The 26205-nt window shown below is 45.4% G+C and overlaps 2 protein-coding genes across 3 annotated transcripts in view; one reads left to right on the forward strand and one right to left on the reverse strand.

Moving 5' to 3' along the window:
* LOC137421317 (transportin-1) overlaps positions 1 to 26205 on the forward strand; it is an 89870-nt gene that overhangs the window by 24331 nt on the left and 39334 nt on the right. For both annotated transcript variants that reach the window (XM_068107238.2, XM_068107239.2), the window contains 6 exons: positions 3554 to 3706; positions 3887 to 4112; positions 4228 to 4399; positions 11121 to 11207; positions 14608 to 14715; positions 14838 to 14996. In XM_068107238.2, the coding sequence (XP_067963339.1) occupies positions 3554 to 3706; positions 3887 to 4112; positions 4228 to 4399; positions 11121 to 11207; positions 14608 to 14715; positions 14838 to 14996 (905 nt within the window). The remainder of the gene's footprint in view (positions 1 to 3553; positions 3707 to 3886; positions 4113 to 4227; positions 4400 to 11120; positions 11208 to 14607; positions 14716 to 14837; positions 14997 to 26205) is intronic.
* LOC137422702 (uncharacterized) lies at positions 20440 to 22939 on the reverse strand. Its single transcript, XM_068109396.2, has 4 exons — positions 22551 to 22939; positions 22239 to 22418; positions 21852 to 22060; positions 20440 to 21695 (listed from the first exon to the last, which is right to left on the reverse strand). Exons 1-4 carry the CDS (start codon positions 22825 to 22827, stop codon positions 21366 to 21368), a joined length of 996 nt encoding a protein of 331 aa, XP_067965497.2. The 5' UTR covers positions 22828 to 22939; the 3' UTR covers positions 20440 to 21365.

The following is a 26205-nucleotide window of genomic DNA, read 5'->3' on the forward strand; positions in this document are numbered from 1 at the left end:
CGAGTGGACGCATGTGAAGAACTTCTGCGACGTTACGTAACAAAAGGGGACACTTTCATACAGCGTGTAGTGACTAGGAATGAAAGCTGGATCCACTACTTTCAGCCAGAAACGAAAAGGGCAAGAAAAGAGTGGCGCCATTCAACTTCACCAAAGCCCAAAAAATTCCGCACACAGCCGTCCACTGGAAAAGTGATGCGGATGCTCTTCTGGGATAGCCGAGGCCCACTTGTGGAGCATTACATGCCCAGATGGGCCACAGTCACCAGTGCATCATACTGCAACCTCCTCAAAAATCACCTGAAACCGGCAATCGGATCAAAACGTCGTGGACTAACTACCGGTGTTTTGCTGCAGCATGACAATGCTCGGCCCCGTACTGCCCGCGCTACAGCTGCAACAACCCAGGACCTGCATTTTGAGTGTCTTCTTCATCTACCCTACTCGCCAGACCTCGCCCCTTCGGATTGCCACATCTTTAGGCCACTTAAAGAGGCGTTTGGTGCAACCACTTTCCGATCCGACGAAGAGGTCCAAGAGGCGGTGCACAAATGGCTACTCAAACAACCAAAATATTTTTTTTCTAGAGGAATCCAGGCCTTGCTAAAGCGCTGGAAAAAATGCATTGAACGCAATGGAGATTATACAACACACAACAACAACATGCATTTTAAGGCCATTTCCCCTGCTAGAGCAGGGGTTATAAGTTAGCCTTGCGGTCCCCATGACAATCTTCTCCATCTTGCCTTATTTTCTGCATCTCTCCTTGTTAACCCCCTTGCCCGCATTTCTTCTTCCACCATCTTTAGCCAAGTCTTTCTCGGTCTTCCCCGCCCTCTACTTCCTTCTACATTCATTTCCATCACTCTTCTCAACCAGTCACTTTCATCCTTCCTCCACACATGACCAAACCATCTCAACCTGTTCCTCTTCACAGCATCAATCACAGGCTCTATTCCCATCATTTTTCACAATTCATCATTTGTCTTCCTCTCTCTCAACGATACTCCGCACATCCACCGAACCATTCGCATTTCCACCCTTTCCAGCCTTCGTTGCTGCTCTACGTTCATTACCCATGTCTCGCTCCCATAAATCATAGCACTTCTCACGCATGCAGCATACACCTTTCCCTTCAGCTTCAACGACACTTCCCTCCTCATGAGCACGCCACTCAGTTCCCGAAACTTCTTCCATGCACATCTCACTCGAGCAACCGTTGCCGAGTCTGATCCACCTTCTCCATTCAGCATGTCTCCGAAGTAGCAAAATGTTTTCACACCTTCCAGCTTCACGCCGTCTCCAAGATCCAACTCAACATTTCCTCCATGTGCAGCTCCCTCTGTGCGCACCTTACATTTGAATGTAGCTGCCACACTGGTTAATGACCCTCCCAGACCACTACATTTTTGGAGATTATGCAATGGAGATTCAGGAATGGAGATTATGTTGAAAAATAACAGTTGTTACACCTGTACATGCAATAAGCAAGTTGTGAAAAATATTTTAAGGTTACTTCTTGACTGCCCCTCATATTTTTCATCCCTAGTTCTCCATGTTGAAGAATCATTTAAAAAGTTCTGTATCTGTATCTGCATCTGGATCTTCATCAAAATCTCATCAATTATTCCATGTCACACATCCGGACAGAGGTTTTATAAAAGTGATTCTTCACCAATGAGTGATACGGCTAAAACCAATATATAGCATGATATCTCAAAATGTTACGGACGGATTTGGACGAAACTTGGTGGACAGGTTGTGCTAGTGACAAGGACGAATCAATTTGGTTTTGGTGAAGATCTGAATTACGGATTCAGATACGAGAAGTATTTTATTTTTGAAGTGATTCTTCACCATTGAGTGATAGGGTGAAAACTATATATCGTATGGTATTTCAAAAAGTTGTGATGATTTATGACAACTATGTGGATGAGTTGGTTTGGCGAAAATAACAAACCAATTATATTTTGGTCCGAATCCAGATCTGGTCTATCGGTGGGATAGAAAACGTAAACTACTCAGCCTGGTGGAGGTTTGCTCTCGACTGAGTGATTTGGTCGACTGAGACATTTAGAAGGATAACAAAAAGGGGAAAAAGGCATCGCACTTTGATGTGTCTAGGTAGCCATAATTACGTGGTGGCCGCATAGTTGCTCAATATAAGTAAAAGACAAAGACGTCATGAGGTTTGTATGCTTCTTGTGCTTGATAAATCGTCAAATGATGCACTTGCTCCTGTAACGTGTTTGACGATTGCACATTTCAAGCCTGCCTCAGCCTCCCTGGTAAACCAGGGAGGCAAAGGCAGGCTATCACTGAAAGGGGATGCAAAATCCACGACGTGCTGGCGTGTTGCGAAGACACTACGGTGCTCCGTTCCACGAGGATGGTGGTCGGTATGTCTTCATTGGCAATGTCGCAAACCTTAGTGTTAGTGGGTCATGTGCCATGGGGTGCCCACCAAGACCAGTGCAATCACATGACGACCGAGTTTGCTCGACTTGGAGCCCTTCAACTGGATCCCCCTCACTGCGTAGTTTGAAACTATACCGAGTGGCACTAATGCAAAATATGATCCCAGGACGTACTCTGGCGCCTTCCAGCACCCCAACCGAGACTCGGAACGAGAAGGGTGAGTGACAAATTTGACCACTCGGTATAGTTTAGCACCCTGTAGCACCCCCAACGAGGATGTGGGGTACCCGCAAGTTATGGAGGTCGTAGATACGTTGCCAGACTATGCGATCTTGCACACCGAGTCACGCTGAGGGTGGAAAAGACATCGCACTTCGATGTGTCTATGTAGCCATAATTACGTGGTTGTCGCATAGTTTTGAGACAAAATTCACATTATTGGCTGAGAGGTATCTCGGAATTTGCTTTGCCAAGTTGAGCACCTTTTTGCCTGGTCAAGGATGATAAAACCGAAAATTCCTCGGGATCCCCTGTCCATCTCGTGAAGGACACCCCCACTGCTACACAACAAACCATTTCAATCACAACCAAAAGTGATAAAACGCACTAATGCGTGATAATCTGACGAAATACGCAACGCTAATTGAATGGGTCACAAAATTCCGTCTGAAAATTATGTGACACGGCTCGGCCAATTACGTCATGAAGTGGCGAGATTAAAAGATAGCCAGACTCTTTACGTACCAGACTCTTTACGTACCAGACTCTTACAGTAGCCAGACTCTTGCAGTAGCCAGACGTAGCCAGACTCTTGCAGATGGCAAAGTACGATGCCGATTGACGCTGCGTTCTATGGTGATCAATAAAGCATCGACCTCCAAAACTGTGACTGACTCAACGTTGTCTTATTACAGTTTATAGTAATGTACTGTACAAGGGTGGTGTACAAGACTGCTTCAGTAGCGCTAAACTTCTGGGGGTTTTTTTTTTTTTTAAACAATCTGTAAAATCATTTTATTAAGATTGAAGTACAGTATAAACTTGAACACTGCGTGAGGTATCGTGCTCTATGAACTCTTTAGTTTTGTTTCTGTTGCTCTCTCTTTCTATTGCAAACTATTTCTATCTCTTTCAGGAAAGTGCTCAGCAGCAGCGCTGGATGTCCTGGCTAATGTTTTCAGGGAGGACCTTTTACCTCATCTGTTGCCTTTGCTTAAAGAGTTGCTGTTTCATCAAGACTGGGTTTACAAGGAATCTGGAATACTGGTTCTGGGGGCAATTGCCGAAGGTAATATCCCATCTCCTAACCCCCCCCCCCCCCCCACCCCTCTCCACCCCCTACAAATTCCCTCATTTCCCCTTAATGACAGTATTTTTCTTTGAGCCAACCTTTCCTCTTTCATATCCATCCCCTGCCTCCCCCCCCCCCCCCCCTCCCCCTTCCCCAACCACCTACCGCATATTGCAGGCTGCATGCAAGGAATGTCTCCCTACCTCCCCGAGCTTATCCCCCATCTCATTACTTGTTTATCGGACAAGAAGGCGCTTGTTCGTTCCATCACGTGCTGGTCACTGTCTCGATATGCTCACTGGGTGGTTGGACAACCGGCAGAGACCCAGTTGCAGCCCCTAATGAGCCAACTGTTGGCTCGAATATTGGATTCGAACAAACGTGTACAAGAAGCAGCGTGCAGGTACCTATACTTTTCCCTTCCAAAGTAGATGTCCTATCGATATAAAACTTCTTCGGATGACATTGCTTCTGTCTGTTTTTATACCCCTTCGCCCTCTTTCGACCCCCCACTGCAGTGCTTTTGCCACTCTGGAAGAGGAAGCTTGTACAGAGCTTGTACCATACCTCGGATTCATATTGGACACCTTGGTGTTTGCTTTCAACAAGTACCAACATAAGAACCTCTTGATCTTGTACGATGCCATTGGAACATTAGCAGACTCTGTTGGACACCACCTAAACAAACCGGCAAGTAATATGGATGACTAATGACATGCAAGCCTCAAGTGTCTGTTGGATCCATTTGTGCTCCATCATTGTCATTACAGAGAATAATTTTGTGCCATGTTCTGTGGGACATTTTCCTAAGCATTTTGTGGGTGTTACGATTAAAAGCAAGTCTCACTGCTTGTGTAAGGTCATCAGTGGTTTTGTAGCGCTGCTGTGCAAGGGGTGATGTGTGTGTGTGTGTGGGTGTGGGTGTCGGTGTCTTGTGTTCCAAACCCATCGCTCTCTGTACCCACCTTACCCAGTCGAACCCAGCTGTTCCTGGACTCCGTGTCCTTCTCTCCTGACAAGGTGGAGAAGTTTATGTCAAACCCCAACTGATTCTGCAACTGGACCAGACGGCATCAGCCCACGGGTCCTAAAATCCTGCTCTGTCGCTCGTTCTCACCCTCTCTCTGCTCTCTTCACCCTCTCTCTGCTCTCTTCACCCTCTCTTTTGCTCAAGGTCATCTTCCATCAGTTTGGAAATCAGCCAAAATTACCTCTTTACACAAAAAGGTGCAAAAACAGATCCTTACAACTACAGACCAATGAGTCTGCTCCCAATTATCAGCATGGTCATGGAATCCATCATTGCTTCAGATATCAAACCCTTCCTCTTCTCCAATGGCTTGATCTCTGATCATCAATTTGGATTCAGACCAGGTCATTCTACTCTGGACAAGCTGCTTCTGCTGTCTCAACAATGGATGGAGGTCCTCAACGCCAAACAGGAAATCAGAGCTGTCTCACTTGACCTATCACATGCCTTCGATACGGTCTGGCACCCAGCTCTGCTCACCAAACTCTCCTCCTATGCTATTCATGGAAATCTCCACGCATGGCTTGCGGACTTCCTTTCTGGTCGCAGTCAACGTGTTTCCCTGAATGGAATTCTCTCATCTCCCCTTCCTGTTCAGGTTGGAGTTCCTCAAGGCAGTGTTCTGGGGTCTGTGCTTTTCTGGTCTTCGTCAATGATCTCTCCGACTCCCTGGAAAATCCTCTCTATCTCTTTGCTGATGACTCCACTCTCTGCCGCTCCATATCTCAACCTTCAGATCGGCAGTCAGCAGCCTCTTCACTCTCTGCAGACCTGGACAAAAACACAGACTGGTCAAACAAGTGGAACATGTCTTTCAATCCTGAGAAATCTCACACTCTCACTATGTCTCTCAGAAAAGACAATCTGGAAAACCCTTCCATCTACTTTCTGAACAATCTTCTCCAAGAAGTTCTGTCACTCAAGCTTTTGGGTCTCACTATCTGCCATGATCTTTCCTGGGAAAACCACATTTCCAAGCTGGCCTCCAAAGCAGTCGCCGACTGGGCATCCTCCGTCATGCGAAGTCCTTCCTTGGTATACCTGAGCTCCTCACCACATACAAAGCTTTCATCCGCAGCTTGATGGAATACTGGTCTCCCTTCTGGGCCGGTGCTCCTGCTTCACACCTAGCTCGGCTTCACGCTATTGATACCAAAGCATTGAAGATCATTGATATCTCCCACGATGAAACTGATTCCGAGGGCCTTTCACTGACTCACTCCAGGCAGATTGGGGGGTCTTTCTGTCTTCTACCAACTCATCTCTAGCCTAGCTCCCCCTGCTCTGTCTGTGCTCTATCCCCTGCAGGTGTAAATATTCCTGCAGGATGTACAAGATCTGCCAGCAACCCTCTTCTTGTGAAATTGCCAAAATCAAGACTCTGCTCACCTTCACTCTTTCATTCCTCTTTACTCCCGCCTCTGGAACAAACTCCCTGACTCTTCAATCCCACTCCTCCCTCCAGGTCTTTAAAACAGCTGTTCACCACCATCTCTAACCCCCATCCAAAACCTTGATCTTTTCTACCCCCGTTAATTCACCCCAGATCCACTTTTTTGAAATATCGACTTCTTTCCTGGAAGTCCAAGGAGTGTCCACGTGTTTTTTGTGTTTTTGTTTTTTACCTCCCCCCCCCCCCCCCATCCCCCCTTCTTCCCATGCCTCCTTCCCCCAAGCCCTCTCCGTCCCACAGATCTCCCGATGTCCCTGTTCTCTACTGTTGTACTTGTGTGCTTCCCTCTCTCTCCCCATCTTGTCTCCCGCTCCCTTTATTGTATGTTTTATGTGTCCGTTTTTTTTGTTGTTGTTGTTATTACTGTTCGGTCTTACACGAGCCTCAAACTTGTATGCAATATAAAAAATAAACCCTGAGTTAATACATAGAGAGCCTATGGCAGCGATTACAGCTTTGAGTCTTCTTGGGTTTGTCTGTATCAGCTTGGTACATCTGGATTTGGGGAGTTTCTCCCATCATTCATTACAGATTTGCTCAAGCTCTGTCTAGTTGGATGGGGAGCGTCGGTGAACAGCAATATTCAAGTCTTTCCGCAGATTCTCAATGCGATTCCAACTTTGGCTGGGCTACTCAAGGACTTTAACGTTCTTGTTTTTAAGCCATTCCTTTGTTGCTTTGGCTGTATGCTTAGGGTCATTGTCCTGTTGGAACATAAATCTTCACCACAGTCTCAGGTCTTTTGCACTCTGAAGCAGGTTCTCCTCAAGGACTTGTCTCTATTTGGCTCCATTCCTTGTTCCCTCTATTATTACAAGTCTCCCAGTATCTGCCACTGAAAAGCATCCCCATAGCATGATGCTTCCATCACCTTTAATCTCTTATATGACCTTTAATATCTTATGTGAGCTTTAATCTCTCGTGATCTTTAGTCTCGTGACCTTTAATCTCTCATGTGACCTTTAATCTCATGGCCTTTAATCTCTCATGACCTTTAATCTCTCATGACCTTTAATCTCTCATGTGACCTTTAATCTCTCATGTGACCTTTAATCTCTCATGTGACCTTTAATCTCTCATATGACCTTTAATCTCTCATGTGACCTTTAATCTCATGTGACTTTTAATCTCCTGTGACCTTTAATCTCTTATGTGACCTTTAATCTCCTGTGACCTTTAATCTCTTATGTGACCTTTAATCTCTCATGTGACCTTTAATCTCTCATGTGACCTTTAATCTCTCATGTGACCTTTAATCTCTCATGTGACCTTTAATCTCTCATGTGACCTTTAATCTCTCATATGACCTTTAATCTCTCATATGACCTTTCGTCTCTCATGTGACCTTTAATCTCTCGTGTGACCTTTAATCTCTCGTGTGACGTTTAATCTCTCGTGTGACGTTTAATCTCTCATGTGACGTTTAATCTCTCATGTGACGTTTAATCTCTCATGTGACCTTTAATCTCTCATATGTCCTTACTCTCTCATGTGACCTTTAATCTCTCATGTGACCTTTAATCTCTCATGTGACCTTTAATCTCATGTGACCTTTAATCTCATGTGACCTTTAATCTCTCGTGACCTTTAATCTCATGTGACCTTTAATCTCTCATGTGACCTTTAATCTCATGTGACCTTTAATCTCTCATGACCGTTAATCTCATGTGACCTTTAATCTCTCATGTGACCTTTAATCTCATGACCTTTCATCTCATATGACCTTTAATCTCTCATATGACCTTTAATCTCATGTTACCTTAAATCTCTTATGTGACTTTTATTCTCTCATGTGACATTTAATCTCTCATGTGACGTTTAATCTCCTGTGACGTTTAATCTCTTATGTGACCTTTAATCTCTCATGTGACATTAAATCTCATGTGATGTTTAATCCCTCATGTGACATTTAATCTCTCATGTGATGTTTAATCTCTCATGTGACGTTTAATCTCTCATGTGACGTTTAATCTCTCATGTGACGTTTAATCTCTCATGTGACCTTTAATGTCTCATGTGACCTTTAATCTCTCATGTGACCTTTAATCTCTCATGTGACCTTTATTCTCATGTGACCTTTAAGCTCATGTGACCTTTAATCTCTCATGTGATGTTTAATCTCGTGACCTTTAATCTCTCATGACCTTTAATCTCATGTGACCTTTAATCTCTCATGTGACGTTTAATCTCTCATGTGACCTTTAATCTCTCATGACCTTTAATCTCTCATGTGGCGTTTAATCTCTCATGTGACGTTTAATCTCTCATGTGATGCTTAATCTCTCATGTGATGCTTAATCTCTCATGTTACCTTTAATCTCTCATGTGACGTTTAATCTCTCATGTGACGTTTAATCTCTCATGTGACGTTTAATTTCTCATGTGACCTTTAATGTATCATGTGACCTTTAATCTCTCATGTGACTTTTAATCTCTCATGTGACTTTTAATCTCTCGTGACGTTTAAAATCTCGTGACCTTTAATCTCTCGTGACCTTTAATGTCATGTGACCTTTAATCTCATGTGACGTTTAATCTCATGTGACCTTTAATCTCATGTGTCCTTTAATCTCTCATGTGACCTTTAATCTCATGTGACCTTTAATCTCTCATGTGACCTTTAATCTCTAATGTGACGTTTAATCTCTAATGTGACGTTTAATCTCTCATGTGACCTTTAATCTCATGTGACGTTTAATCTCTCATATGACTTTTAATCTCACATGTGACCTTTAATCTCTCATGTGACCTTTAATCTCTCATGTGACCTTTAATCTCTCATGTGACCTTTAATCTCTCATGTGACGTTTAATCTCTCATGTGACCGTTAATGTATCATGTGACCGTTAATGTATCATGTGACCTTTAATCTCTCATGTGACATTTAATCTCTCATGTGACATTTAATCTCTCATGTGACGTTTAATCTCTCATGTGAGGTTTAATCTCTCGTGACCCTTAATCTCTCGTGACCTTTAATCTCATGTGACCTTTAATCTCATGTGACCTTTAATCTCATGCGACCTTTAATCTCTCATGTGACCTTTAATCTCTCATGTGACCTTTAATCTCTCATGTGACCTTTAATCTCTCATGTGACCTTGTGTTATAGGTTCACAAACTCTCAGAGGGTATTGGGGAGGTAGGATTGTGTGCGAGAGTGGACATTCAGAAGGAGGAAAGTAGGAATAACACAAAAATGAGTAACAACAGTTCTGTGAGGAACACAATGGGAAATAATCAGTCTGTGTAGAAGAGATTGTAGATGTGCATGAGTCGGGATGGGTCGCACGTTTGAAAGACTGAAGTGAGGAGAACGAGAAACCAGACACGGGGTACTATTTCACAATCGGGTGATTAAGGGGATAAATGAATGCAGTGGGCAATCAGTTTGAAATTTGAGATGATGAAAAGGTGATAATTTATGGACCAAGTGTGTGACCTGGGGGTGCTTTAGCAAGGGTAGAAGTAGGATAGAACAGGAGCAGCATAGCCAGATGTAAGGTTACTTAAAATGGAGAAGCTAACCATCCTGTTGCTAGTGGAGGAGAGATGATCCTTGCGAATCCAGCTCCTGCCTTGAAATGCCAATGATGTGGAAGGCCTTGTTTTTGACCTACAGAGAGGAAAGGTGGTAAGTAGGAGTACCAATCAAGAGTGGGAGCCACCCTCCATGGACATCCATAAGAAGGTCTTGTATATTGTGATGAGCTCAGTATGACTCAGGAATGCTTTGGCTCTACCGAGTATACCCAGACAGCGACTGGCCTTTGATCAGCTTCATGATATTATTTTATTTTTGTATACAAAGTCGAGGCTTGTGGAGGAGTGTAAAAACAAAACTGATCAGGATGTAATATGACATAAGGAACAGTAGAAAGAGAGTTGGGGGAGGGAACAAACACCAACATCAGGGTTGAGGGACAAATTAGAGAAATATGGGATGTGGGAAAGAATGACTGCTAGTGGAGGATTTGTTGGGTGGACAAGATGGATACAGCCGTAAACTCTCAGGAAGAAAAGATGAGAAACTTGGAAAGAGGTAGGCAATGGGTGTGGGGGTAATGGAGGTGGAAAAGATCATGGTTCTGCATTAGGGACGATCTGAGATGGTGGTGAACAGGTGTCTTGAAGATCTGGAGGGAAGAATGAGATGGTAGAGGATGTGCAATTGGTTCCACAGGCAGAAAATGAGCAACAGATGAATGGAATTGAGCAGTGATCCTGAATTTGGGAAGTTCAACCAGAGGGGGTTGATGGTGGACCTTGTGCATCCTGCAGAAACCTGTGTGTAGGGGGAGGGGGAGGGGTGGACAAAGTATGGGAAGAGCAGAGGGTGCACGACCAGAAAGGAGGCGTTATAAGATGGAGAGACCATCAACCTGTCTGTGCTGTGAAAGCGATGCTCCTGTAATGTACTTGTGGTGTACTAACTATCGATGAACTTTGTTCCTTTTATTTGTCCAACCAATGGTAGTAGTTTTTTATCTGGTTGCTAATCAATCGTTGAGCCCCACACCCACACTTGATTGCGTGGGCGTCAAGACCTCCCACTTCCGGGGGACGAGTGGTGAGAGGCTTTATCGGGCGTGTCGAGATGATTCACCTTCATCGTGGGTGATTCTTTCATGAAAGGTTATGGCAGATCATGAGGCCAAAGAGTCGCAAGGATTGCACCTCTTCCAGTGTTTGTCGAGAGAATTGGATTGGACAGTTTGATTGTCAATCCTTGTGGAGAGACGGTGAAGATTGTTTAACGCACAGGAGTGACAGGAACATTGATTTGCATGTAGCAACTCAGATATCTCATTGGGAATTCATATTCGGTAGTTTTGGGTTTTATTTTGTTTTTGAGCCGTTGTTCCCCAGAAGGTTAAAGGTTAAAAGGTGCATTTAAAATGCGAAACTCTTGCTTTCTCTCATTTCAGGAGTTCATACAGATGTTGATGCCTCCCTTGATTCAGAAGTGGAATCTGTTAAAGGATGAAGATAAAGACCTTTTCCCACTTCTTGAGGTAACAAATCATATGTTTCTTCACATCCCTCCATAATTGCATCCTTTTGTTGATTCTTTTTTGAGATTTAGATATTTTGAGCCTTTTCCCCGTGGTGACAAAAGAAACATTTTGAGTTGTATTGTGTCATTTTATTGCCTTAATCATTGTATGGGCATTGCCGACCGCTTACCATCTCAAAAAGGATGATCACATGTCGGATGATTAGCAGAGTTGAGCCTCCTTAGTGCTTTGATGGGAGACCACTACAGAAGTGTTCTTTAGAGTTTAACCAAGGGAAGGTGGGATAGCTCATTTTGTTTAGTTCCAGGTCATTTCGTAGCGCATGTGTCTAATGTCCCTCCCTTTGTTAAATGTGAGGACTTGTGTGCTCAATTGAGCAAGTTTGGTACGACAATGGTGCCGATACACTCGGCAAGGGGTGAATTTAAACATCTGATGACTTTTAAAAGGGTCGTTTACATTATATTGCCAGAAAATGAGCAAAATGTGAATGTAGTTTTGCATGCAAAGGTTAATGGCCATACTTGTACAATGTATGCCTCCACCGACGTCATGACGTGCTATGGGTGTGGAGCTTACAGACACGTAAAGAGTTCCTGTCCCTGTTTGGTGTGATAATTAGAAAATCGAGACCAGGTGATTGCAGATTCTCCCCCCACCCCACCTAATGTGGCGGATGATATCTTGGACTACTCCCCATGACCTATGGGTGAGCGGGAAACAGTAGACCCCTCCCCCTCACCGACTGGGGTACGTGGAATGGTAGACCCCTCCCCTTGACCTATGGGTGAGCGAGAAGCAGTTGACCGCTCCCCCTCACCTACTGGGATACGTGGAATGGCAGACCCCTTCCCACGACCTATTGGGGAGCGGGAAACAGTTGACCACTCCTCCCTACCTGCTGGTGTGACAGAAATGGTTGGTCCCTCTCCTACTGTACAGGACTGTACGGATGACAACATGGAAGGGTTTGTAACATTGTCTCGTAAAAAAGGACAAACGTTCATGTCCCGTTGTCAAGGATGCAAGCACAGTACAAAGTAAGGTACTGGATGTGTCAAATGTGTTGCCGAGCTTGCAAGATGGAGCTTGTGTAGAGAATCCCTGTTTGGGATTGCAAACTGAACCAGAACCGGGTTTAAATCTTAGCAATTCGTTTCCACCACTTGCCGAACTGTTTGAGGGTTCTGAGTGTGATATAGACATCGAGAATCCTCGCGCCTCTCAGGAGGACACAGGTGGCGATATTGATAACCCTGATGTCTTAAATGACATTAATGTAATGGTCACAGAGGTGGGCGCAGGGATGGCAGGGTGTAATGACAAAACAGATAAGTCAGACAGCCCCTCAGAGGAAACCTGTAAGCCGACACTGAATGAAATGAATGATCGTTTTAAGTTCATTTTCCCCCGCTAGAGTGGGGGTTAGCCTTGCAGGCCCCATGACAATCATGGTTCCCCTGTTTGAGGCAATGTTTTTACGCCGGATGCCCTTCCTGACGCCAACCCTAAGTCGCCTCTTACGATGTGCAGGGATACGGTGTACCTATTCTAAATCGGGGTACACTCCAGGATCATTCATCCCAGCAAGCTGGTTCTCAATTTGCCGACCTCGGAAGGATGACAGGCTGAGTCAACCCCGCTGGTGTTAATTCAGCGATCGACCGGGATTCGAACTCAGGATCCTAGGATCCCAAACCAGCACCCAAACTGCTAAGCCAACACCAGGCTGCATGCGCTACTGTATTAGCTGACACCAGGCTGCTGGTACTAATTGGTACTGGTACGATCACCAGGCTGCTGCATATAGCCAAGCCTACACTCGCTCTCTCTCTGAATCTCTAACTCTCTCTCTCTCTCTCTCTCTCTCTCTCTCTGGAACTCACTAACTCTGTCGTGGCCCCAATTTCGTGAAAGCAGGGGTAAACCATCCTATATGTGGGGGATTCCTCGGAGATCAATCTGGTGTCTCCGTGCCGCAGCCTTGTTCAAGAGAACTGTCCGGGGCTTTACGACAACACCAATAACAGCATAGGACTTTGTGTGCTGAACCCGTTACTAAATGTCCTGCCTACACATTAAATGTTTGTTTTTTATTTTGTTTGTTTATCCTCCTTATGCCGTTGTATGCATAAGCCTGCTTCCGAGGCAGTTTTGTTGACTCTATGTTACATCTTGGATGGGTCACCACTCTGATATGAGGTATCAATTGAGGGTACAGGAATTTGTCATCTGCCAAGGACAATTTCTGATTTATTTACAACCCAAATAAAAATAAATACTTTATTGTAACTAGATGGTATTCATAGAATACTTAACCTGCGCAGTCAACTTGTTGCGAGCCAACTCTTCTGTTTTTGAACATTTTTTTTTTCTTTGATCCAATATGCCTACCAGACCAGGTGAGCGATGACGACATACATTTATATTCTCTTGTATAATTGTTGCATAGATCATGCTCAATACATTTCAAACTGATCAGACTAAGCATTGTCCCTGTCGAATTATGACGTCATAATTATGGCGTCATAATTATGGCACCAATGACATCATCGTGAACAACACCTATTCCCCATATGGAGCTCTTTACAATGAGCCATGTTTAAATTTTTTCCATGCAGCGGTTTTGGAGATATGGAGGTGCAACATTTTTTGGTTTTCCCAAGATGGCGCCTGTACCACATGACCTATGACGTCATGATTATCATTAAAACATTCTAAAGGAGGAGGTGCTCCTCTGGTGAAAATTCCATGTCCATCAGACCAACAGTTGCTGAATTTTTTAAAATAATGATCGGATGGATGTGTTGTATTTGTCGAATAATGACGTCATAGCGAAGGCATTGATGATTGCAGAATCTCTCTCTTGTATAACACAACAATCTTGTATAACAGGTGTTGATGTGTATAACACAGATAATGTATCGGTGTTTATGTGTATAACACAGATAATGTATCAGCGTGGATAGCCAGAGGGATCATTGCGGACATCCCCCCCCAACTCCTTATCTTTCACCGCTATAGATATCGTAACGATTTTAAATGATAGATGTATGATGACCGCAAGAAGTACCTCTTGTCTGATGCATGTGATGCCAGGTGCCCTAGTCCTGTGCAAGGAATCACACTCTCCCTCTGATGACCTTTTCTCTTCCCACTCTGCTAAAAATGTACAGGTGCAAACGTGCGACCAGGTGTATGATGGTTTGGGGTTAACTGTCACTCCAGTCGTATGTGCATCTGTTTCGTCGTTTCCTTGGAGTCCAGTCCTATTTTGAATGGATAGTTGTGCTGATGACTGTTCTTACAGCGAGTGTTGTTTTGTGTCCGTGCTTTCAAAGTGTTAGGATGTTGGCAGCATGACCGCAGTGTAATCGAGTATCTTTCTCTCCCCCAGTGCCTTTCCTCCGTCGCTACTGCATTACAGTCGGGTTTTTTGCCGTACTGTGAGCCGGTTTATCAGAGATGTGTCAACCTAGTTCAGAAAACGCTCAACCAGGCCACGGTAATAACGTTTTATTTCTCGTTTCACAAAGATGTTAATGTGCACAGTTCAGTCTTTTTTTTAATCTCAGAATATCCCACCACCATTGTTACCTTTTGGCTTTGCCTCCCATTCCTTTTCAGCTTCATCAGTCCCAGCCGGAGGAGAGCGAGGCTCCAGACAAGGACTTTATGATAGTTGCGTTAGACCTCCTAAGTGGATTAGCAGAAGGCCTAGGAACCCACGTGGAGGGGCTCGTTGCACAAAGCCCTGTGCTATCTCTAATGTACCAATGCATGCAGGTGAGACTTTGGCATACACGATATTCATACGAAACCTACATATTTCAGGAAACATTATTTTTTCCACCTCTAGGTACATGTAAGTTGGGCTAAAAAAAAGTTTTTGCCAAGACTAAAACTTAGCTGACATACTTTTTATTTTGCATATGTACTTTTACAGGTATGATAACTTTATGTGTCTGGATTTAGCATTTGCTGAACGTTTGAATTGTTTCCAAGATTCGCTTTCAACGACCGGTAATGCAATACAAATGGCAATTGGGCCTTTTAAAATCCTTTTGATTTACATAATCTAAGGCTCGTAGTGCAGCCGACAAGCGAACACACACACGCAAACACACACACACACACACACACACACACACACACAATAATCGGACAGAGTAGGGAGAGACAAAGAAAGCTCATTTGAATGGCTAAGAAGAGGTCAGCTCAACTGGGACGGAGAACGAATCATAATAAATGCTCAAAATCAAGGACACTACACAAATGGATTTTAAAAGATGTCTGGGCTGAGCCAGACGGACAAGTGTAGATTCTGCAAGACAGAAACAGGAAGTACTAGTCACCTGCTCTCAGGATGCAAAAAACTATCAGAACAACTTTACACACAACGGCACAACAAAGTATGCAAAGTGATTCATCGACATATCTGTAGAAATCTAAACATCCCAGTACTAGAAAACTCATGGAAACACGAACCAAGGGCAATCATTGAAAATGAGGACGTCATGCTCACGTACGACCTGATGATTCCATCGAGCGTGAACATAGAAAACAAAGCATTGTGTCCGGACATTGTACTCAGGAACAAAAAGGAAAAAACAGCATTGATGATTGACATATCAGTACCCAGCGATTTTGGCCTAAACAACACAAATCAAGAAAATGACCAAATACCAGGACCTCAAAAATTAGATAATAGATCCTGAAAGCTGTAGAGCATCGAAATTGTACCTGTGATAATTGGAGCAAAGGAATGATGAAGAAGAACTTCACTGAGATTTTAAAAACCATCCCCGGGAATATTACCACAAATGAACTACAACTGGAGACAATCCGGGGTTCGGTGACGACCCTGAAAAGAGAACTCGGAGCAAAAATCTGAAAAAGTTAAACAGAACCTTACCGAAGAGGAGGTGGATACTTTGGGTCCTGGTAGGACTCTGTTCCACCTTCTGAAACCCACAAATGGAGATGACAACCAACGACACACACACACACACACACACACAGACGAACACACGGACGAACACACGGACACAACACGCACACACAGACGAACACAACACAGGACTGTTACATGAGGCAGTTACATCATTGTTACATTTGATTTGTGAAACACAAGTGTTATAGAAGCACTCACTGTATGTGCCTACCTACGCTGCCGAGCGGTTTTAGGTGTTTATGCCTCCTCTTTGTGGGAATTGTTTTGCACATTGTTGATGTGAATGAGATGTGATTGCAATTGGCACGCTTTGCACAACATCCGTATGGGTCTTCATAAAGGTCTTACGAACCACTGAATGACTAATTGACTAACTGATATTAATGTTCGGTACCTTACGGGTGTCGTAGAAAGGGTGCCGATGTGCCGCCAAAATTTGGCATGCTGACGGACATCGAAGCTGGTGCACCGGGAAAAATCACAGAACCGTCCGAAAGCGTCCGTAAATGAAAATTTACGTTAAAAAACTGCAAACGCTTCCATAAAAAAACCTCAATCGATATCTAGCATTTGAAAACTGTAATTTCTATGACTGTAAACTATTAAATAAAAATCTAAATTAAAATTTACGTCAATATCGTACACGCGTCCGTAATATATATAAATAAATAAACCAATTGATATCCAGCAACAGGTTGGTGATGCTTGCCTATAACTGCTGTTTTCAGATCTCCACACAGGTGTTCAATGGGATTTCGATCTGGACTCATTGCTGGCCACTTCAGAACAGTCCAGCGTTTTGTCTTGAACCATTCCTGGTTGCTTTTTGAAGTGTGTTTGGGGTCATTGTCCGTTTTGTCTTGAACCATCTATCCCACCTTTACTCTCCTCACCCTACTCTCGCTCATAAAAACGAAACGGCATTCCCACATTGAAACAGCAGAATGTATATCATGCTATCACCGATTTCACAGAAACCCCTCACCGTCACCTGTCCAACTCACAATTTGAAGAGAAAATAGTCGGAAATAATGGCAAGGCCTGCATAACGTCCATTGTAAAAATGCTGCTCGAGAGGATGCCACATAGTTATTTGGGCAGTTTATCAACAACAGAACACTGCCTCGATCGCTGAGGCCTATCTTCTCAAGGCCCTTAACGCCTATCGGCTATAAATGTAACTCTCGCTCTGGTCATTTTACACTGAAGGGAAAACTTGTAGATGCCTTTGACTTCGCAGAGCAGCAATCATCATGTTGGCCTTAGTATTGACATTGTGGGTGGAGTCAGGCGAACTGGCCAGCCAATGGGTGGAACCCGGACACACTCGTGCACGGCTCATTTTATAGTAAGAGATATTCACTGTGGCCGCTAATTGTATTAACAGGAGATTATGGGGAATCAACACCTCTGTCTCATTCACGGATATTTGTCGTATTTCCTTTACTTCCGTGAGTCGGACTTTCATTCAGGAACAGAACAATTATGGAACATTATGTATATTGTTACGGATCTCGGCCGTCGGCGCTCCCCTTATCAAGGGGGGGGGGGGGGGGGGAGGGGTTAATCACCTTGTCTTCTTATCTGGCCGACCCGAGTCCTGGGGGTTATAACATCCTTCCCGGCGCGGCGTTAGGTAGGGTTTGTTAGGCCTAGGGGTTCACTACTACCTGATAATAATAATAATAATCATACATTTATTTTATATAGCGCTTTTGAAGAAGCCCAAAGGCGCTTTGACAGAGCACAAAAAACAAGTGCAAAAAGACAAAAATCAATAAGTAAATAATCAAAGCAAAAGGAAGGAGAAGGAGAAGAGATAGTCAGAGGTTAAATGCTGTGGGTTAAATGTTGAATGCAGTGTTGAACAGGTGGGTCTTGAGTGATGTTTTGAATGTGGTGAGTGAGGAGGAGTCTCTGATGGTGTGAGGTAGTGAGTTCCAGAGGGTGGGAGTAGCGATGGAGAAGGCCCTGTCCCCCCAGGATCTGAATTTGGTCCGCATGGGGGGGGGGGGGGGGGTCAGGAGGTTGGTACCAGCAGAGCGGAGGTTGCGGGTGGGAGTGTGTCTGGAGAGGAGGTCAGTCAGGTAGGAAGGGGCCAGGTTATGGAGGGCTTTGTAGGTCAAGAGGAGGATTTTGTACTGGATTCTCTGGGGGATGGGGAGCCAGTGAAGCTTGTAAAGGACGGGGGTGATGTGGTCACGGGTCCGGGAATGGGTGAGTAGATGGGCAGCGGAGTTCTGAATGTATTGGAGTTTATTGGTGATTATTGAGGGTGAACCAAAGAGGAGGCTGTTGCTGTAGTCCAGACGGGAGGTGATGAAGGCGTGGATGAGGGTTTCTGCATCCGTGGAGGAGAGGGATGGACGGAGACGGGCGATGTTTTTCAGGTGAAAGAAGGCTGTCTTTGTGATCTGTTTAGTGTATTTGTCGAAGGAGAGGGTTTGGTCAAAGATGATGCCAAGATTCCGGATGTGAGGGGAGGTGGATACTGGGAAACCGTCGATGTTGAGGGCAAAGTTATGGGTGGATTTGGTGAGCGTTTTTGGGCCAATGATGATTAGTTCAGATTTATCATAGTTAAGTTTGAGGAAGTTGATTTGAAGCCAGGATTTTATTTCAGTGATGCAGTTTGTCAGGATAGAGTGGGTGGCGGTGGAGATGGACTTGGTGGAGATGAAAAGCTGGATGTCATCGGCGAAGCAGTGGAATTGGAGACCATGACGGCGGATTAAGTGACCAAGGGGGGACAGGTACAGGATGAAGAGGAGGGGGCCAAGAACTGAACCTTGGGGGAGGGGAGCAGTGGGGGATTTGCAGTTATTGATGGAGATGAACTGGTGTCTGTCGGAGAGGTATGATTTGATCCAAGAGAGGGCAGTGCCGGTAATGTTGAAGGTGGTTTCAAGTCGGGTGAGGAGGATGGTGTGATTGATGGTGTCAAAGGCGGACAACCAACCTAAGTACTTAGGCGGACAACCTAAGTACCAACGCCGGCCGGAAACGAGGGAATAGCTCCCGCTCGAACCACGGATACGATGGAAAATGCCGAGCGGATAGCAATCCGCGATCCGAGCTAGTAACAGAGACTAAACCCGATTCTGAGCGGTTTGATTGTGCCACGTTTACCCAATGGAAGAAAGGACAGATGCGATCGGATGGAGATGAAACCAGAAGGTAGGAAGAACAAAGATGGGTTTATTACAAATATACAGAAAGAAGAGGAAACAAAAGAATGTACAGGAAAGGAAGAGGAAGAAGCAGCACACAGGGCTGTCTTAAAACAGTCTTACTCTAATACCCCAGACAAACATACACACTCACACGGGGATTGTAGCTGGTCGATGGTCAGGTAGAGGGTCCAGGCTCCAGTCGACTCCAGTCCCGGCTCCGGTCCAGCGGAGAAACCCAGCAGGCAGCTCCGCGCGTAGTTGGACGCGAGCGGACTGTTTATATAACGGGGGAAGCTGGTGTCCTTCATACGTAATATTTGCACGTTCGTGCTACACGCCCCCTCCCCAAAGTCCTCTTTATCAGCGCCAGCGAATGAGTCCTTAACAAGCGCTGCCGTATCTCTCCAACAAGCGCGCCTCCTCCAAGTTCTTTGAAAATGCGCTCTCTCCCATCCGAGTCCTTTCACAAAGGTGCGCTTCGTATCAGTCCCGTGAAAGGGCTTTGCGTTCGCGCTTATATAATGCGCCACGCGATCACTCCGCGCTCCCCAAAGCCACGCCCGTCGGTGATGTTCCTTCAGCCCTGGTTGGCTGGTGGGGGCTTACCGGCCACGCCTTTGATGACTGGATGACGTGGCCACACCTTCTTCTCGGCGCTCAGCCTCCTTTCTCGGGCCTTACCGCATGGCTTATGGCGGCGTTTGAGCGAGCTTCAGCTCAAGGCAGCGAACGCTGCTAACAAAGGCGCGTAACAAATTGAGGGAGACATGGGCACCGAATGTAGGGGCGCGTAATGGCGTCGCTTGGAGAGGGAGGTTGTAAAATGAACGAATTGGGGACCTACTCTTATTTAATCGACGCAAGGCAGATTCAACTATTGGAAACACGGCCTTATCTAAAACACATACTAATGAAATAACTGAGTTCCTATGGTGGCCTACGTGTTGCTTGTGGACTAACTAGGGGTGCTACCTTTAACCTTTTAATGATTAGATATTTACAGGAGTTTATATACAAGTGTGGGTTCTAAAACCGCAACACTGCACCCCCCCCCTTTTTCCAGGCTCTTCCCGAGCCGAAACAAAAGGGCTATCTTTTAAATTAATGTGACACTTAGGTGTGGTTACCCTCTACTTTTAACCTCACCCTGATAGTTAGGGCATTTTATAATTTTTTTGAAAAATCTGTGAAAAAATTGCTTACCAATAGCTTTCTTCACCAATGTGTTCATGTAGGTGTCTACAAACACCTCTCAATTTATTCCTTCCCAAATCCTTGGGGAAAAGTCAAAATTCAAAATGGCGTCCAAAATGGAAAAATTGTGGATAAAGTCATAGTTTGGCCAGACATTTAATACTTAATATGGGGAAGAAACCACAAAAATATTGTTCTAGGACAATTGTGAACTCTTGCTAAGCATATTTGTATTATTATCTTGCTTTATATCCAAGATGGTGGCCAAAATGATGTCCAAAATGGCCGCTAAAATGTGAAAATTGTGGATAAAGTCATAGCTTTATATAGAAATAGAAATGTATCTCAATTGAAACCTCGGTTAGTCAGTTCTCTAGTTCACCCTACTCATCCTAATCCCCAGCATATCCCACACTCCTCTCGTCATCTGGCTGGTTGATGTTCTGGCAAGAGTTACCATGACAGTTGCCGCAAGCAGAAATACACTTGACTCCTTGCTTTTTACAGGAGCACCTGAGTGTGCTACATTCCCCCTCACAGTTGCAGCAGACAAACTTCAGAAGATAGTCCGGTGCGATAGGGTCTGTTGTAGGGACCGGCGCATAACCTTGGTCACCGAGTTTCCATCCGTAGTCCAGGACATCCAATGATGGAGTTTGCAGCAGCAGCCAATCTCTAGTCTGGAGATAAGCCCGGAGAGAGTGCTGTGCTGCAGCTTCTGTTGTCCGGGGCAGTTTCTCAGGTTTGATGCTCCCAGCAGCGGCCCGCTTGCTGAAGATGTCAAATCGTCAACATCGATTGACGTCAACGTCAACAACATCGTCAACAACATCGTCAACATTCAGCATCGTCAACAGTGTGCAAGGGGGTGGTGACCTGTTGACGGTAGTCTCGAAGGATTGCATTTGTCGTGTCTTTCAGGCACACAATGTCCGCTCTTTTCTCTTCCGACATGAAGTAGAGAGACTCATTGTACTCTTGCTGAAGCTTTGTTTTCAGATATCGCCGGCCGTATGCCAGACTTTTGTCCTCGGTTGAGTCAAGCTCTACCATCTTCATGTGGATCTCTGCGAGAGTTGTCACACCGTGTTCCACTTCTTCATCCATCCATTTGCACAAGTTCTCAAACAGCAATTGTTTCGCTTCGTCAAGAGGCCGTCCGACCTGAGGAAATAATATTGAATTTTTAATTGAAATGATTGACTTTAAAAAATATATTTTTGCCCCAAGAATATTATCCATGGAGTCATGGACGTCTAGTCTAATTAAAAAATCAGTCAGAGATCCAAAGGGGTCATTCATTTATTCGATAGTCAATACCTTAGAGTTTTCAACTGGGTGCTCTAACAGGGTCCTGCACCGAAGATGATACAGTGCCTCTTCTGCTACCAAATCTACAATCCCAGACAGGCGACTGGCAACCTCATTTCCCCAGGCATCTCCTCGGCTCACTGCTGTCTCCATGAAGCTCCTTTTCAGTCGGTTCATGTAGCGATTGTCAGGTGCATGATACAACTTCCGGGCTCTGTCTGGAAGATAGGTATGTTTTAAAATAGTCACATATCTAGGATTAGGTTCATGATTAAATATTTCGACTTCGAGTAGTACAGTAAGGAGCAAGAAAAATAAAAAAGAAATATGAATTCTCAAGACATTCATTTTAACTTCTGCATGACCCTGCTTGCGACAGGCTGACAGGCAACTTACCAGGGTATCTGGCCAATGCTCCAACGTTGATGCCTTCGTTACAGAGTATACAAACATCACGGTAGACAAGGTGTACTGATGGGGTTTTGGACTTGGAGCTGCCGGCACTTGAAGTACTTGACCCAGAGAATACCCGTCGTCTTTTCATCCTGCCTGACCTTCGGTCCTCCTCGTCTTGTCCTAGGGAATGGATTGTGTAGAAAGGTAGTTTTGGTTAGTTTTTCTTCATTTGCAACATCACAACTTATAACAGATTGGGATCGAAATCTCTGCAAGTGGCTACTTCTTCTGAATGATAATCTAAAAACTTACGATTAGCAGTTGCAGTTGCAGTGGATATACTTTTCACACGATTGTATAACTCGGTTCTGCAATCCAAATGATATCTCAACTTGGGGTCATCTCCGTTTTTCCAGTCCTCATTTAGTCTCCTGATCAGCGCCGCATCGTCCACGCACTCAGAATATGATAACATCTGTGAGTGGCCTTTTTGGGTGACTTTTGACAGCTTCTGCATCTCAGTCCCAGGATCATCACAGATGAAACACCTCAAGCCATGGCCAGGTGCAGCTATTACATCCCCTTCCATAATGAATCAATTGAGAGGTCTCAGTAGACACCTATTATTGAAGCAAGATAATAATTATTACATTTCTGGCCAAGCTATGACTTTATCCACAATTTTCACATTTTAGCGGCCATTTTGGACATCATTTTGGCCACCATCTTAGATATAAAGCAAGATAATAATACAAATATGCTTAGCAAGAGTTCACAATTGTCCTAGAACAATATTTTTGTGGTTTCTTCCCCATATTAAATATTAAATTTCTGGCCAAACTATGACTTTATCCACAATTTTTCCATTTTGGACGCCATTTTGAATTTTGACTTTTCCCCAAGGATTTGGGAAGGAATAAATTGAGAGGTGTTTGTAGACACCTACATGAACACATTGGTGAAGAAAGCTATTGGTAAGCAATTTTTTCACAGATTTTTCAAAAAAATTATAAAATGCCCCAACTATGAGTGCAACAGTTTTAACACTAGATATGTCCCACCTGCTGCGTTGCATCCTACCTAACTGACTCACGCCCACAATTAACCGAATTACGGAATTATTCTCAAACTAAACATTTAGCCGGTGGGGAGCATTATTTACATGACACTAATTATTTACAAACTGCAACCCAGGACCTGTCTTTTGTGGGAAAAGAAGAACTTTTGAAAAGGGGAAAATGCCATTGCCATGCACTGCACCGATACACCATACCATATGTACCCATAAAATGAATGCACCATAATAAAGAAATGCACCACAATGAAAATGCACGAAAAGCACCAAAAATGAAAAGGCACAAAAACAATTTAAAATAATAAATGGTGTCTTCTTCTTCTCCGCTGGGCTGATGCACATTGGCTTGATTGATGGATCTTCTTGCTTGATGTTGTTTTAATTAAAAGGGCACACACTGCGTCCGCTTTTTATTCTTTGTATGGCCAGCAGGGCCAACTCAGGTGGTCCACCTGCATGGCATCGATGCCACTTAAAACAGTGGTCCCCAAGCCAGATACCGCTGGCAATAATGGTCGGTCCCAGCAGAGGTGCCAGGCCACAGAACGTGTGGTCCATAAGTGGTGCCAGGCCACAGAACGTGTGGTCCATAAGTGGTGCCAGGCCACAGAACGTGTGGTCCACATGGTGCATCAGTGCAGGCAGGAGGCAGCAAGGGTGCGGGCGCACAATCCCCGGCACCTGCACACTCCCCTCGGGCACAGAAGAACATGGTCCATGAGTGGGGAAGGAAGACAAAGTAGAGGTTAGCAGGGGGCAAGGGTGCAAGGGTACACATCAAAACAAGGTAATGCAAGATGAGGGGCGTGTGAGAGCGAGTCGAGAAAGCTCGTCCCTAACGTTCGTCACCCCCCATGTCACCTACTCTACCCTTGCCCCTGCCCTGTATTTACACCATTTACAAATTTACAAATTAGTCGCTAACGTCTTGTCCCCCATATCTCCCCTAATGCCAAATTCGTCATCAATCCCTCCTAAGGAGGAAGAGCTGGAATAACTACAATGTCTCCCCCACGTCCTGATGCGTCTTACATTCCAAATGCTTGCAAAAACTGGTGTGGAGTCCTGTCACCGAGGTGAGTGGATGCGGATGGTGCGAAGAGATTTCCTCCTATCTATCCTTCTAAATGACATTAACTCTCTTTAAACTACCCGGGGTCTTGCCTGCCAATCCATTGGCCATCATTAAACGATGTGGTTCTAAAAACCATTTCCCATTGACCATCCCTGTGGTGCCTCCCAATTTGGGGTCTCACTCCCCCGGTTTTTCTCTCTGTGCCCTCGCACAATTTTGGGGCTGGGTCGTGTGGCTCACCAGCAGGTCCGCTCACCTGCACACCTCCGCCACTGTAGTTGCCACCTGAGCTTACCTAGCTCCTCACCCTAACTTGGGGAAGGCCCTCTGGCTCCCTTACCCCACTAATGCCCCCTCTGGCATCGGGCTACCCGGGTCCTCTCTCGGGATCCACGGGCCCCACTGAACTCTACTACCTGGCTCCCAGAGCCTACCTGCGGCCTCACCTGGCCGACAGACTACCAGTGGCAGAGTGCCCATTTAACCATTCTCACTAACAGGCCACACGCCCAGCCATTTCACTTTACTCATGCACCAAACCAAGCAATACCTTGCTACTTTCAGCACCACAGATGTCAATATCCAACCAAATTTACCTACTCCCTCTACCTACTTTTAAACTACCCTCCCCGGGTATTCATGAAGGGGTCCATCCTTCCCCCATCCACTCCTTCGCACCATACACTCCACTCCACGTATTCCACACTACTCACTCCACACCATTCATTCCACACACCTGTACTTCACTTGCACATCGTGCAGGTCAATCACTCAACACACACACACATCCCTCTCGAGCATTGCCTCATTTCACCAGCACTATTAGAACTTACATTCGCAATGCCTCATTTCATCACCCTCACCACAAAGATTCTCATGCACACAGCATCATTTAACGATCTACTCCCTTCTAATACTGGTGCTCCCCGTCATCCCTTATACGAAGCACTCCCTCGTCATTATCAACCAACTACTCTACTCTACGTCCCCACTACAGGTACAATGTCACTACTTAAATCTCAGTCACCTATGGTCATGTCTAGATCCCTGTACATTATCCGAACCCTCCCGGGCTAGTTTGTGCTGCCACCCCATAAACCGATTGCTCCTTTGCCCAAAGTGATGTGAGGGATGGTAGATTTACCATCCCTCTACACCGGATACCATTTGCCATCATCACTGCTACCACTATTACTGATCGCCCACTACTCTCGAGCCTCGGTGCGTCAAAGCATTTTTACTGCTCGGCTTCGCAAAGCCGAGCGATGCATACGGGTTGTCTGTCTCCTGCAGGTTGGGTCCGTCCGGCATTCGGATTCAGGGGAGGAGGTTTTGTCGGGCCAAGGCTCCGGGCACCATCTCGGCGCAACGCTTTGCGCTCCCAAGCGCGATGGCCCAGCCTTCCCCGGCCGGAGCGCCGCGACCGCAAGGGGGCGCTGCTCCGAACCCTCCTACCTCCCCTCGAATCAGGCCGGTCGCCTTGCCTGGCAAAACGCGGCATCGACCGTGCAGGGCGGGGCCCGGCCCGGATCGTGCACGGCGCTCCTTGCAGGAGCAACGCGGCAACGATCCCCGCCGGCCCCCGCAGCACACAAAGAACACCGCGCCCCGAGAGCTCGCGTCGGCTATACGTCGGCCTAAGCGCTGCCCCGGTCCGCGTCGATGCTCCAGTCGCATTCTCACACCATGCGTTCCGTTTCTTATTCACGAGCCCATACACTCCGTCAATTCCGCCACCGCACTCTCTCGTGCACACCACCCAGGCACACACACACTCCGTTACACACCTCTCTCGTGCACCTTCTTGCACACACTCT

This window comes from Myxine glutinosa, chromosome 2, assembly GCF_964187855.1.
Source record: "Myxine glutinosa chromosome 2, kmMyxGlut1.1, whole genome shotgun sequence".
Taxonomy (NCBI): Eukaryota; Metazoa; Chordata; class Myxini; order Myxiniformes; family Myxinidae; genus Myxine; species Myxine glutinosa.

Coding starts and splice junctions, on each gene's coding strand:
- LOC137422702 (XM_068109396.2), bottom strand. CDS start 22,827: ATGGAAGGGGATGTAATAGCTGCACCTGGCCATGGCTTGAGGTGTTTC. Junction 22,419..22,550: donor TGCAACTGCAACTGCTAATC/GTAAGTTTTTAG, acceptor TCCATTCCCTAG/GACAAGACGAGGAGGACCGA. Junction 21,696..21,851: donor ACCCAGTTGAAAACTCTAAG/GTATTGACTATC, acceptor TTATTTCCTCAG/GTCGGACGGCCTCTTGACGA.